Raw genomic sequence first — 14,475 nt, 5'->3', positions numbered from 1 at the left:
CAATCGCTATTAAGTCGGATCGCGTTGTCAGCTGTACATGTAATGTGTTCTGAATGTATCTGAGCTTGTGGTTTTAAATGGATTTTTGGTTATATTTGAGTTGAGTTGAGAGGCGCTTCGTCCATTTACTTCAAGTTTCTTATATTATTTTATATATTGTAGTTATATTTATTTAGTTTATTGTAGAACATAATATTGTCGCTATTGATGTTAATAATGTGCAGGCATTCTGCTCACTCCTATCCTACCATAGATGTCTTTTCACAGTGATGGTTACCTCGCAATATTTTTGGGATAATTATAGCAAGCAGAGTGGTGATTATACTAACGATAAGTCGTTATCGTGTCTCAATGGAAATTATTATTGCATGTCAATACGAGCTATTATTGAAAAACAGTTTTGGCTTAAAGTTAACAGATAAGACACCCAGTGTTGTTGTGAAAACGTCGTTGTTATGCGGGTGTTAATTTCATCAGCATACATAATTAAGTAAACACCAGTATGTATAGGTAAAGGTATGGCATATAAAAGATACTACCCCGCGAGGGGTTTCTTGAGTGTGTAGAACGGTAGCAGTTTCTGTGCTGAAGATTCAAGTAAACGGATGTTTGTGTAAGCAAGAACTTATCGGCAAGAACACACTCGAGAAGAAATTACGTATAAATAAGAAGACAACAATATATTTGTATGCACTTAATCCCCCTAGCTGATATATTTACCGAAGCAGACACGGGATTGGGTCGTAGTAATCGTGTTAAAGTGACTAATGTTATTTTTCGCTACAGTGACCTTCCTTGCCCATAAGTAAATAAAGACAGGCGCGATTGTATTACTTGGATCGCAATAGAAGCCGAATCGTAATAAAAATGATAGTAACAGAAAAAAATACGCTTGGGTCTTTTTGAGAAATTGGAAATTGTACCTGATATTTACTTGAAGCAAGTTGGGGCAGAATAATTGTGAATTAAAAAAAAAATATTGTCATACCCATGCATGACTCGCTTGTGACAATCATTTTATCTAAAAAAAAGAATGTTTTTTTCATCATTCAGAGTTGAATCGAAGGTAAATCCTCCATCTCCTCTATAACTAGATGCGATGCCTGGTGTTTTGATATACATAGAGCTACAATTATTAGCTATTACAATCTGCACACTGTTGAGTAATTAAACTGTGGACATTATTATCCTAAGAAATGTCTGAAAAGAATATCCGTTTATATACAACTTGTGTTTAAAAGCAAACAAACAGGCAGTATATAATTAATTCCGGCAAGTTCCGGAGGCCGGCGCGGCTCCTCCCGTTTTAACTTTCCGCCCTGACGATCCTGGCGCAATTACCACGGTATCCGAATTAACGTGAGTATCTTGTGAGGTAAATTAGTGGTGGAAAAGTGGTTTAGTTGATAAAGGTACCCGGTGTTATATGCTTACTTCATCCCAGTCATTAATAATGTTTATCCATCCTGTCATTGTTATTTTGATAATATAATTGTATGTACATGTTACGCGGATTTATCTTGCAAACTCTTTTCTGGTAGCGCCATCTTGTTTGGTATCGCTTAAAATCAGCGACATGGCTCTTCGTCATGGAACTAGCTGAGTACCCTTTTTTAGCATATTTATTGTACCTTTGTAATATTAAAATTTTGTTCATTTTCTGTGATGTATATTAGTATTTTATGAATAAATTTATATCTATTTCAAAATCTTTACCCAGGCTCAAGTCCTACTCGTCTCACACAGTTTGTAAGTATACCAAAGATGTATGGTGGTTTACATAGGAGGAGTATTCGTAACAGTTATATCAGCTTCCTTTAGGTCATTTGAATAAATTGTGTGCACTTGTGTGAGTGTTGTCATTGTCATCTTTCCACTTCATTTCAGCAAATTCACAATCTATAAAGTTCGATCGGTTGATGAATTCGATTTCGTTTTTTCGATTGTGATCTTTTGTTTTTGATGAAATTAACAGCGCGAAAATCTCGGCCGGTTCTGAATCGTGTTTCAGGAGTAGTGGCCGGTATTCAATTAACTGAGCCCGGCTGTACAGTCTTCGCGCGTTTAGTTATGTCTGACAACGTTGGTGGCGATACTGAATATAACAATCACGTTGTGCCATGGAACAGTTTAATAGGTTTAATAGGTCCCTCCCTTGTTACTACTTTGCTAGTGTTTTTTTTTTAAATAATTTTATTCGATTTGTATTTTATTTAGATAAGAAATATCCCTTCGGTTTAGCGACAAACAGCAAGTAGGTAGGCTACGATAGATGATAAGTTAATGTTTAATTGATTTAGTAAGAATGTTAAATATATCAAAAACCTTTAGCAGGTTTCCTCACGATGTTTTCCTTCACCGGAAGCAAGTGATGGACGATGAAAACTACTATACATGAGTCAGATTGGTGTACAAACTCATGTGGCACGAGTAGACAGAACCTGGGACCTTTCGATCCACAGGCGGGCGTCTTAACCATGCATTATCATAAGTTGTTTTAAATTTCAGATTATTTTTGTAACAGTCGAAATAAAGGACTTTAAGGACCAACAGAACTTTATCTGTGGTCACTCCAGTCACTAAATTTCGATTAGCATTCTAATTACTTGTTGTATAGGTACCTGCACAGTACACAAGGTATACTCATAAGCTACCTTACCTTAATCACTCTGTCAACTATCTGTGTAATCCGAGCCGTGGGTTAGGCTGTTCATTACCTAATCTGCAGGGCGGCCCCTGTTTGGACTAGTCTGTTTGTCTGTGTTTGAATTTGTTTAATGGATATTAATGTCATTGTGCCACAGATTGTCTATCTAGAGCTACAATTTACTGATTAATTAAGCGTGCCTGTATAGCAAGACAGTAAAACGAGGTAGAATAAAGTATTGGTTCTGCTTATGAAATAATTATATGATTATTTTGTAATTGTGTATATATTAGTGTGTAGGTATATATTAAACCCGTTATTAAAAAAAAGCTATAACATGTTTTGTCACTTTCGCAGTTTATAAATTTGAAATTGACAGAAAGAGACAAAACTTATTTTAGTTTAAAGTATGTTTAAGTTTTTTATGAATATCAGAGTAAGTATACTAGCTTTGTTTTTCATAAAAAAGTATAAATGTTTTACAATTTTTGATATTTACAGGACGATACTAAACTTATTTTAGCTTATAATATATATATCTAGCTTATAATATAATATAATTTAGCTTATAATATAATATAATAAGGTACCTATGTTTTAACTATTTTATGAACAACAGGTATACCTCAGATGGTAAAAAAGGTAAACTCATTTGCCTGGCCTGTGCCATGCTTGTTTGTCTGTACTTATGTCAAGACCTTATTTCTTAAGAACGCTTAGCGGTATCAATTTGAGATATCAGCTGTGAAAAAATCAAACTTCGTCGTAAAAATTAAAAAGAAAACACGCAAGACGTATTTATTTAATGTAAATGTTGATGTATTCATAAAGCACAAGATTATATCATTTTTCGTTACGCACGTGGATAGAAATCCCCTTTTAATTGCCCTTACCATTTTGGGGAGATTAAGATGGCCGACAAATAAAATAGAGAAAAATGTTGAGAAGATTTAAAATGTCTGTAATTAAAGGGCGTAATGTAGACTTTAACTCTATAAATTTAAGGTATATTTCTGATCGACAGAATTTAGAATTAAATGGAGTTGATTTGTAAATATGTTCCGTCAGGAAGTCTTGTATTATTCACAGCATATTTAAAAACCATCCGTGGTTGAAAAGGCAAGTTTTTTCTTGTTACGAAACAATAAAGGATAAATATTATGAATACTATCCAATCATTATTGGACTAGCCCATATATTTTATTTATATATGAAATCACATATTTTACCTAAATTATTAGGTAAAATATGTGATACATTTCATTAAAAAGATATACCTACTTACAAGATTCTATAAAGGTACGTTAAGAACTTAGAAATAAATCATTTATTCGGCAAAAGCATAATATTAAAACATTAATTAATTACAATACAAAGAATAACGAATAAAATATGTCAATCGAAATGGCGACCAGTTCAACATGGCGCCATGCTAACGAGTCAAGGCGCTGATTTTCAGCAGCGGAACCAAGTAAACAAAAGTAGTTGGCAACAAAGTCACTATTGCAATGATCAAACAGGAGAATTGATAATTAGTTTGTATACCACAAGCCGCAGCGAGTACCAAGTAGTTAAAGTTGACTTGAAACGAATTTTCTATTCACAGTTCTTTTGCATGACGAAATAGAATAGGGCGGTCCAAAGAAATTTACTTGCTTATAACAAAAAATTGAGGAATCAATTTGCTACAACATATCAAGTAATGAAAAGCATGTATTTAAAAATTTGTAGTTTTATTTTACACATTATATTTTTCTGGAAGCTGTTGCACTTTGATACTGTGAAAATTTAGCTTGAGTTCAACATCTGTATATCTGTGTCTACTCCGTGGCGTAGTGGTCACCTCGTCGACATACAAAATATTTGTGCATGTGGGTGCATGTGCATGTTGAGGGTGTGTATTTTCCATTTTATTTAAGCTATTCGCTTGATTAATGCGAAAAACATAAGCACAAAAAGGATGTCGGATCTGAGGTTTTCTATTAAACGCCCGTCTATCAGTTACCGATACAATGTTAGGGTCATCTCACACTGGCGCGCCGCACGCGGCGTGACGACACTTCATTATGTCCGTCAGTGTTCAACATCAACACGCTAGGGTTGGCGAACTGTAGATAATAAAACCATCAGTCACCCAAATTTATTTTATGCGTTAGTTTCCAATCAGTTGTTAATTGTCACTTAATTTTTTTTTCTTGTTGTTTGTTAACAGCTTTTGCAAGTGTCAAGATAAACTAAACAAAATATTTAGGTTAGTACAAACCCGACGGAAAAAGTTAGTTGTCATAATCCTATCATAATCACAATTTAGTTTTTACATTACACCTACTTCACAGTTGTTTTATATTGGGTTAACTTTAAACATATGCTTTTTAGGACTTGATATAATATTAAATTCGAAATGACACAGGTAGAACGAACCTTAGAACATGTAAAGTTTTTGGACTAAAGATAATTAGGTAAAATTGGATTGTGGAATCGAATATTGTTGATACTAAAGTTTTTATAGCAGATGTGTTATGAATATGTGATAAGCGGACAAGAAAAATTAGTCAATAAGAGTACTAGTTACTTTTTTTACATCACTAAGAACTTTTTTGCAGTAAGAATTTGTTTATTTTTATTTAAAAAGGTAAGTCATTTACATCGACAGTCCATCCTAATTCGACTTTACACAACCCTGAATCAGTCAATAGCCGACGCAACAGGGGTAGCACTAAACCCTTCATCGCAGCTTAATTCTATAATTGAGGGTTAAATCTACCCTGCAGACGGCTTGTTTATTATGACACCGATTATTTCTCGGCACGAGGGTGAAGGGTTGTCTTATCTTGATGGGTTTGCCAATTATTTTTCATTTTAATTTTTTGCTTAATCGTTCTTTGCTGGCGGGTGGTTGACGTGGTGATTTTTGCAGTTAATTAGGACCTACTTGTTTTTTTAAACACGTACCTACTTGGGAATAGGGTTGTTAAGTAAAAGATTCTTCTTATAGGCGATGAACCCTGTCACTATTCCAGAATCAAAATTGTATCAATAAGTCCGCTATATAGCTTATTGTGACCTTATGTTTAAGAGATCTACCTAATCTCAAAGGGTTTATCAAAAAAATAGACTGAATACAATAATATTTCTTAAAACTATATACGAACAAAGAATACTTAAGTACATTTCGGAACCACCTTTGCCAAAAAGAAACGCTGAAAGAAGCTCATTTAACAGTACGAGTCCCTATCACGCCTACTCTAGAACGGAGGGTCACTACTTAGAGAATAGCCATTTCACCTTTCTCCAAAAATAGTTCATCCAACCTTTCCACATATAACATTATTTACAAGCGACGACCTCGATTCACGTCGCCAACACCCTATTCACTTTACATACTAAGTATAAATAGAGTATATATTATCCGCATTAAAAGACCCGAAAAAGCGAAACAATCATAAAACCACATAATGGCGTTTGTTTTAATCGAACGATCGGGGCGCGAACAAATTAATACCGTCATACTTGTAATTTCAATCACAAAATTAATTCGCCCGGGTTAAATAAGTGCCGGCTTCTCGAATCGATACTAGATTCCGTTCAAAGTTGGCTGAGCTCTGTACTAAAAAACCAAAAGCAACTTTAAATTTATTCATATAGAATTCAAAATCGACTGCGCTCACTTATAGATTTGGTTTTCAAATACAAAGTAATTCCATTTCTATATTTGTTGGAATACAGTTGAATTTGAGATGTCTGATGAATATCAGTCAGAGGTTCCATATTTGGGACGGAGAGTAGGCAGTGAGGGCGGGCGGTATCGGTAAATAAGGATTTGGGAGGGCTGGTATTGGTGGGCTGTTCGGTCGGTGGGCGGACGGGCGAGAGGCGTGGCGCGGATTGGTCGGGCGCACTGGCAGTCTCGGTCCAGCGGTCGAACGCGCGCTCTCGCTGGTTATGGTTACTCTGTGACTTTTTTTTCGTGTTTGACAAGTAAGTTTTTTTTTTGTTGCAACTGGTAATTTTTATTTATGTTTGACTTAAAGGAAGTAGGCATAATATTCGTTATAGGTCTTATCCTAAAAAAATGTAAATTGGTGGTAAATTTCATCAAAATTAGTTCACTAGTTTTTCATTACAAACAATAAAACAAAGAAACAAAAAAAAATTACAAATCTTTTCTCTTTATAATATTATCTAATATAATTATAGTAATGCTACTCTGGATAGAGGTACCTACTGATCATTGAGAGTATTATATGCCTTATTCCAGACATACAGCCAAGCGTGCATAGATAAAATAATATTATGTGATTATAATGAAAGTAGATGTGATAGAGGAAGTGCTAAGAAACTTTCTAAAATTTACGACTTTTTAAAGAAGGAAAATAATACCTGTCGATATTTTCATATTACTAAATGGTTTTTAATATTAATTAAATCACACAGCCTCCGTGCCTTGCCTAATCTGGCAACGAGTTTTTGTATCTCGTGAATCTGACCATTAGGCAGGTATGGGAGTAATAGCATGTGACGGTACAAACGAATGTGTTATTCTAATTTATATAAATTAATTATCTTGAATGTATATACATTCAAGATACATACTAAAGTTTTTCCGTATGACATTCTGAATTTTCTCACGGAATTATTAATTGCTTATACAGTATTAAAAAGACAGAGGCTTAGAGACGCCCTTTGGGATTCCACTTGAAATTCGATTTTATCCATACTTCTATAATTAAATTAAAATTCAAAATTCTTTATTCAATTTAGGGTGATATACACATATAATAATAATAATAATAAAATAGTAAGACTTTGGCATCTTCAAAAAGTTACGATAGTTCCAATAGTGCTATCAAGCACAGGAGTAATACCCAAGCAACTGCATACATCCCTCAAGACACTCAATCTGTCCCCTTACATATATACCTTAATGCAAAAAGCAGTCATATTAAACACATGTCGCCTGGTCAGAAAGTTTCTACAGACAGACGCTACTCATACACCTTCATTTCCGTCTCATACAAACCATGTTCTCTCTCAACTATCAAACTTTTAATAAAATTTCACGGTTTTTACTTGGCTTCGGCCCGTATATATCGTTAAAATTACCGGGTTAAAACCCGAGAATAAAATGGAATAATAATAATAATAATAACCCCCCTAAGGGGCCACCTTGACGTGGGAGGGGGGCTTACGGGGAGGGGATTTAACAGTCCTCTTCCTCAACTAACGGTCCCAAACCAATCCAAGCCAAGGTAGAACAGCATATGCCGAGGGCTGCATGGCTATGGGAGAGCATAGTCCTAAGTATGCGAACTCTGGATACCGGGGGACCTCCAGTTTCAATTACCCTTGCCATGGTATGCGGGGCTCTGCCGTGGTGGACTTCCAATCCCTTGCTGCTCGTGGGAACCACATGGAGAACGAAAGAAATAAAAACTTATCTACCCAGTCTCAAGCTGTTGTAGATCAATCAAACCCCAATCAACCACAGAATTTTCACAATATATCTGAACAAGTAAATTCTGTTAGGAGAAGTACTAGACGAACATACAACATATATAGAAGTATCTCACCCAATCTTTCCGATATAACAGAACCTTTTAGTCCTAGTACAATATCATACACCCCAAGTCTAGCTTCTGTGGATGAAGATCCTAGTGATCATTTAGTTCAGGAACCTCCTGCTTTGGATGTTGCGCGGGGGGAAAACTCCCTTTTACCCGTGTCCACCAAAACTGGGAAACCAAGAGTGCGCATGAGTTGGAGCTCAGAAGTTAACATTTTTATCATGCGAACTTACTACTACATCACAAAATTAGAGACAGACATGACAATTTACAGGAAAAAACTACATGAACATTTCTTAGCCAGGTATCCAGATATTAACGTGTCAGAACAAAGAATATCTGATCAAAGAAGGGCCATAATAAAGAACAAATACTTATCCGAAAGCTTTTTGAACGAACTGAAAAAAGAAGTCCAAACAAAATTAGAAATTGAATCAAATAATGAAAACAACTCTACCATACATACAATACACAGAGATGATACTACAGATACTCCTAATATACCATCATCTATCGTGCCTTTATCTATACACACACTTTCATCAAGAAACGCCCCTGTATTACAAACACACATACATAATACCAATGCTAACCGTGGTAACTCTGAAGACGTTCCTACACAAGTCACGCAACCATCTAACATGTCTACACAGACAGAAAATATTAATATTCTTCTTGAAAACGAGGTTGAATGCCTGGACTATGAGCTCGAAATTAACACTGATCCTATTGTCCAGCAAATGTACGAAAAGTTACAAACCACATTATTACTATATAGAGGTATAGATCCTACAGTCAGACCAAAATTACCAAAATTAAGATATAGCAAGAAACTAAGTCAGTTACTTAACCTGTTTAATGAACATATACTGAACCGATTTTTATCAAACGAAGTAGAATTAAGTGATATACACACATTAGTGTACTGCACTGCGTACGTAATATCTCAAGAACTAGGATTTAAAATTAATAATGATACTGAAGAAAGAGTACATAGACACATTAAACAGATTAAAAAGCCATCGTGGAAAGTAAGGTTGGAAAAGGATATAGAATCTATTAGAGCAGACATAGGTAGAGTTACTCAATATATCAATAATAACAGATCTAGAAAATTAGTACAAAAAGTAGAAGAAATATTTCAGAAGCTTAGGGTCCACAGCAAATATGATAAAAATAACGAAAAACCGGAAGAATACTTAGATACATTAAAGCAAAAATTAGCTCTCAAATCCAAAAGATTAGCAAGGTACAATAAATCTTTGAAAAGAAAAAATGATAACAAATTGTTCACAACAAATGAAAAGAATTTTTATAGGAAACTACAAGCAGAAAATAATTCGCAAGATAACAATGGTAGCACAGAAATCCCTTCAACAGAAGAGTTAGAAAACTTTTGGGCTGGTATTTGGGAAACGGAATCACAACACAAGGAAGCGGAATGGATGATAAAAGAAGAAGGAAGATGGGAAACAATAGAAGAAATGCGCCTCGGAGACATTACAGAAAGCGATATCAAAAAGAACACTGTTCATTTACACAACTGGAAAGCACCTGGTGTCGATAAAATTCATAACTTCTGGTATAAAAAATTACATGTTTTGCATAGGCCAATAGCGAAAACCTTTACAAATATATTTCAAGGTATGGAAAATATACCCCAATTTGTTACAAAAGGTATTACATACATGTTACCGAAAGGATCTCACACTAAACAACCATCAAAATATAGACCTATTACCTGTCTTCCTACTATCTATAAAATATTAACATCAGTTATCTCATCAAGGATCAATGCACACTTAGAACAAAATAATATCTTATCTGAAGAACAGAAAGGGTGTAGAAAAGGGCACATGGGATGCAAAGAGCAACTTATAATTGACTCTACAATTCATAAACATGCTGCTGCAAAAAGAAGGAACCTACATTGTGCGTATATAGACTATCAAAAAGCTTTTGATAGTGTCCCACACTCTTGGCTACTACGTGTCCTAAATATATATAAAATTGACCCAAAAATAGTTTTATTTTTACAGAATATAATGCCGAACTGGAAAACTTCACTTTGTCTAACCACGCAAAACTCTAAAGTCACAAGCAGGGAGATAACCATCAAAAAAGGCATATATCAAGGGGACTCACTGAGTCCCTTATGGTTTTGTCTTGCCCTTAATCCACTGTCTCATTTGTTGAATGGTCTCCGTGTTGGATACTCTCTTAAACATGACAATACAGAAACTAATATTGATCACTTAATTTATATGGATGATATTAAACTTTACGCTAAAACAAAAAAAGACATTGATAAATTAATAGAAACCACAGCAAAATTTAGCAACGATATTAATATGAAATTCGGACTTGACAAATGTCGTACATTACATATAATTAAAGGTAAAACCCAACCCGGGGGGTATGCAATAAGTGAGACAGAGTCAATAGCAGCAATGGAACCCAATGAAGTTTATAAATATTTGGGATACGTGCAATCAAGAGGTCTAGATCATAGTGAAATAAAAAGATCCCTACAAAATGAGTACAGAAGAAGAATTATTAAAGTAACAAAAAGCCAGCTTACAGGAAAAAACATGATTAAAGCCATAAACACTTTTTGCATCCCTATCCTTACTTACTCTTTCGGAGTTATAAAATGGTCTAAAACTAATATAATCACAATAGAACGTATGACTAGAACTATCCTAACGAAATATAATTATTTACACCCAAAGTCAGCAATAGAACGCATGGTCATAAAAAGGAAAAACGGTGGTCGTGGACTTATTAATATTCAAGCTCTCTGGAAAAAGCAAATTACAACTCTTAAAACATTCTTTAGTAGAAAAGCCGAACATAACCAAATACACAGTGCAATCATTAATAACGACAAAATGTACACACCACTAAACCTAACTGACAGACAGACAGAAACAGAACCCTGTAGAACCGACTATGAGGATGAAAATATAGACGAATGGAAAAGGAAAGTACTCCACGGTAGACATCCAAACGACCTCCAACAATCCCATATAGACCTAGAGGCTTCAAACAAATGGTTACAAGTTGGCACCCTATTTGCTGAAACAGAAGGATTCTTAATTGCAATACAAGATCAGGTAATAAACACCAAAAACTACCAAAAATATATAATAAAGGACGCACATATTAGAGATGATAAATGCCGAAAATGCCACATACATTCAGAAACCATACAACACATAACTGGAGCATGCCCTCACCTTACTCAAACAGATTACACCCACAGGCACAACCAAGTTGCAAACATCATACACCAAAAACTTGCTCATAAACATAACCTTTTACAAACTACAAACAAGCCTACACCCTACTATGAGTACTTACCAAAGCCAGTCCTAGAAAACAATACACATAAACTATATTATGATCGAAGCATCCTTACCGATAGAACCATACACTATAACAGACCTGACATTGTACTACAAGATAAACTAAATAAAACTACATACCTTATAGACATAGCAGTACCGAATACGCATAATCTCACAAAAACTATTACAGAAAAAATTCACAAATACACAGACCTAAAAGATGAAATATATAGGATATGGAATCAAGATAAAGTTTTCATAGTTCCCATTGTATTGTCCACAACTGGTGTCATTCCCAAGCATTTGCATAATTCCCTCAAGCTACTCAATCTCAAACCCCTTACATATATTAATATGCAGAAAGCAGCAATTCTTAATACCTGTCGAATAGTTAGGAAGTTTATGGACTCTACAGACACTGACACCTACAACATAAATACCAACTACACACACACGGACTGACCCCCTTAATCTACCCTAAAAATGATAGCCACTTGGTCATGGCCCGTGTCTATCATTAGAATGCCAGCCTCGGCTGAGAGCTTAAAGTGATAAAAACATAATAATAATAATAAGCCCGCAGGGCAGCTTGTGGCGAGCTGTTGGGGAGTAGCGACCCCACGGACCTGAGTGCTCCCAGGGGAGACCCCTGTTCCTCACCTCCGCCTTCCTTCCCCAAGGTCGGAGTGGAAACCGAGAGGTAACAGGACCCCTACCTCTGGCTTGCCTTCATCGGCCGGTCAGAGAGGAGTCGCGAGAGCTATATGCTCGAAGGGTGGAAGTGTAAAATGTCATAACGCCGGGGGCGTCTGACTGGATCACCATGATTTCGCGCCCCGCAGACTCACCTCTCTACACCCTTAGCCGCCCACGCCAATGTTGCCCCTTTGTCGCCAATCGCGGCGACTGATTTGAGGGGCCCATCCAGTGAGCGGCGAGTCACCACCTGCCACTGAATAGTCAGTTATCATGATTATGGCAGGTGACCGAACTCTTTGCAATAGCCCATTCTCAGTCCATCTAAATTTCATTATATAGACCGGTACTTCTATCCATTATTCTGCAATAGTTCACACTCCCGCCGAGACCTGCTTCATGGGCATATCATTTTATTGGTATATCCGCGAGCGGGTTTTGGCGGGAGACCTACACAACATCAAAACTCTCCAAAGGGCCTCTACGTGTTGGATCCATATCCCCACGCAAGCCTCTCAAAGGACCGGACTATGTGCCGTGAATTTATAAAAGGAGATACATAATAATAATAATATATCTTTATTTCTCTCCACAAATAAGATTGCTTAATACTAGTTGACAATATTGAGGTACAATTGAACAACTTGAGTTTGTGGGAGCTGACGCTTGTACTAGGTATAAACCTGTCCTACAAGTCATCAGGCCCCGCCTCTTAATTAGTGAAAAAATATTGAAAGTACCCAACTAAAAACAGTGCTAATACAATATTGAAGTTCCTAAACTAGAAAATATAATAATAGTAGATTGTGAATGCTTATGTAACGCTGTTACGCTAAGTAGGCAGTTTACTTGAAAGGGGCGTGAGATGTCATGTATTGGTGTCAATTTAAATGTAGATGTGAGATTACGATTTCAGAAAGTATTTAAGTGTTACAATTATTTACTGATTTTTATTGTAAAACTTGAAGTAAATTTTCTGTCTCTTCATAATTAAGTTTTTGTAACCATTCCACCAAAATATATTTAATTTTGAAGGTGTTTAAGTGGTGGATAGATAGCGATTTGTGAAGCTTATTGTATAAGTAAGGCCCTAGAAAACACAGAAATCTGTGACTAAATTTAGTGTTAAAAAGTTTTGATTTTGCTACTAGATGGTTGCGTCTAACATTTTCGCCAATGAGGGGAGTCAAAGAATGTTGCTTATTTACGGTATGAAGTATAAACAGTTGCCGCACAGTCAATAACTTAGTGACTTTGTAAAGCTCTTCTGTTGAGAATTGAAATGGCTTAAACCATGAAACCTTAAGTATAGCTCTTTGTGCTCTTTCAACTCGTAAGAAGTACGTTTTTGCAGCTCCGCCCCATGAGATGATGCAGTACGTCAATATTGATTGGCATAACGCGAAGTAAACCATTTTTATGGTGTCAACATCTGCAACGTGCCTTAACTGTTTAAAATAAATGAGCTTACGTACCCGAGAAGATAAAATAACTATGTGTTGTTTAAATCACTTATTGACGTCAAAAATATTACTTGAACGAAGTCTACTGCCGACTTTCAAAGCGCAGGTGAAGAAGAAGCGGCGCAACAAACTTAACCGCAGTCTTTTCTCCAAGGACGTCAATTAAAAATTACTATTATTAGTTATAATAGGAAATTTTAAATCATAAGTCAATTCAACATCATTATACAGCAATATACTTATCCCAATCCCAACTAATGTTATATAAATGCGAAAGTAAATTTGTTACCTCTTCACGCTCTATCTACTCAACCAATCTACTTGAAATTTGCATATATGAAATATGGAGAAGAACAAGGTACCTTTCATTTCATCCCGGAAAAATAAATGTTTCCGTGGGAAATTTACGCGGGCGAAACCCCGGTCAAAAACTAGTTAGTTATATTTAAATGTAAAATTATGTTGGTATAAGTATATGTACTTCTTTCGCGCTAAATCGGAGCATTGGATTTAGGTCATTTGTGCTGTGTAGATAGTTGGACAGATATTAAAATCCGCTACAAAAAGATCAGTTTGTCTTTTTGTAGCGGATTTTAATTTTTGATGTTGAAGTATTTAGACTAGAATAACAATAAATAAATAACTCAGATGACAGAGATATATACAGGGTTACCAGTAACCCTGTATATATCTCTCTCTAACACATTACCTTCAAAAGGCGCACAAGATACATAGAGACTAATATCTTTTGTTCT

At 35.6% G+C, this 14,475-nt stretch overlaps 2 protein-coding genes across 3 annotated transcripts in view; both read left to right on the top strand.

Annotated features, from left to right (window-relative positions):
* The first annotated feature begins 6,570 nt into the window (after positions 1-6,570).
* The window catches only part of fuss (fussel), a 42,778-nt gene continuing 34,873 nt past the window's right edge, over positions 6,571-14,475 (top strand). For both annotated transcript variants that reach the window (XM_053755795.1, XM_053755794.1), the window contains exon 1: positions 6,571-6,625. The gene's annotated coding sequence lies outside the window, so the exon portion shown is untranslated. The remainder of the gene's footprint in view (positions 6,626-14,475) is intronic.
* Positions 7,929-12,023, top strand: LOC135309858 (uncharacterized). The gene is made up of 2 exons (XM_064436442.1): positions 7,929-8,805; positions 8,836-12,023. Exons 1-2 carry the CDS (start codon positions 7,929-7,931, stop codon positions 12,021-12,023), a joined length of 4,065 nt encoding a protein of 1,354 aa, XP_064292512.1.

The sequence above is a fragment of the Plodia interpunctella genome, chromosome 15, assembly GCF_027563975.2.
Source record: "Plodia interpunctella isolate USDA-ARS_2022_Savannah chromosome 15, ilPloInte3.2, whole genome shotgun sequence".
Taxonomy (NCBI): domain Eukaryota; kingdom Metazoa; phylum Arthropoda; class Insecta; order Lepidoptera; family Pyralidae; genus Plodia; species Plodia interpunctella.
The sequence above is the reverse complement of the archived record's forward strand: the minus strand, read 5'-3'. Positions and strand labels throughout refer to the sequence as shown.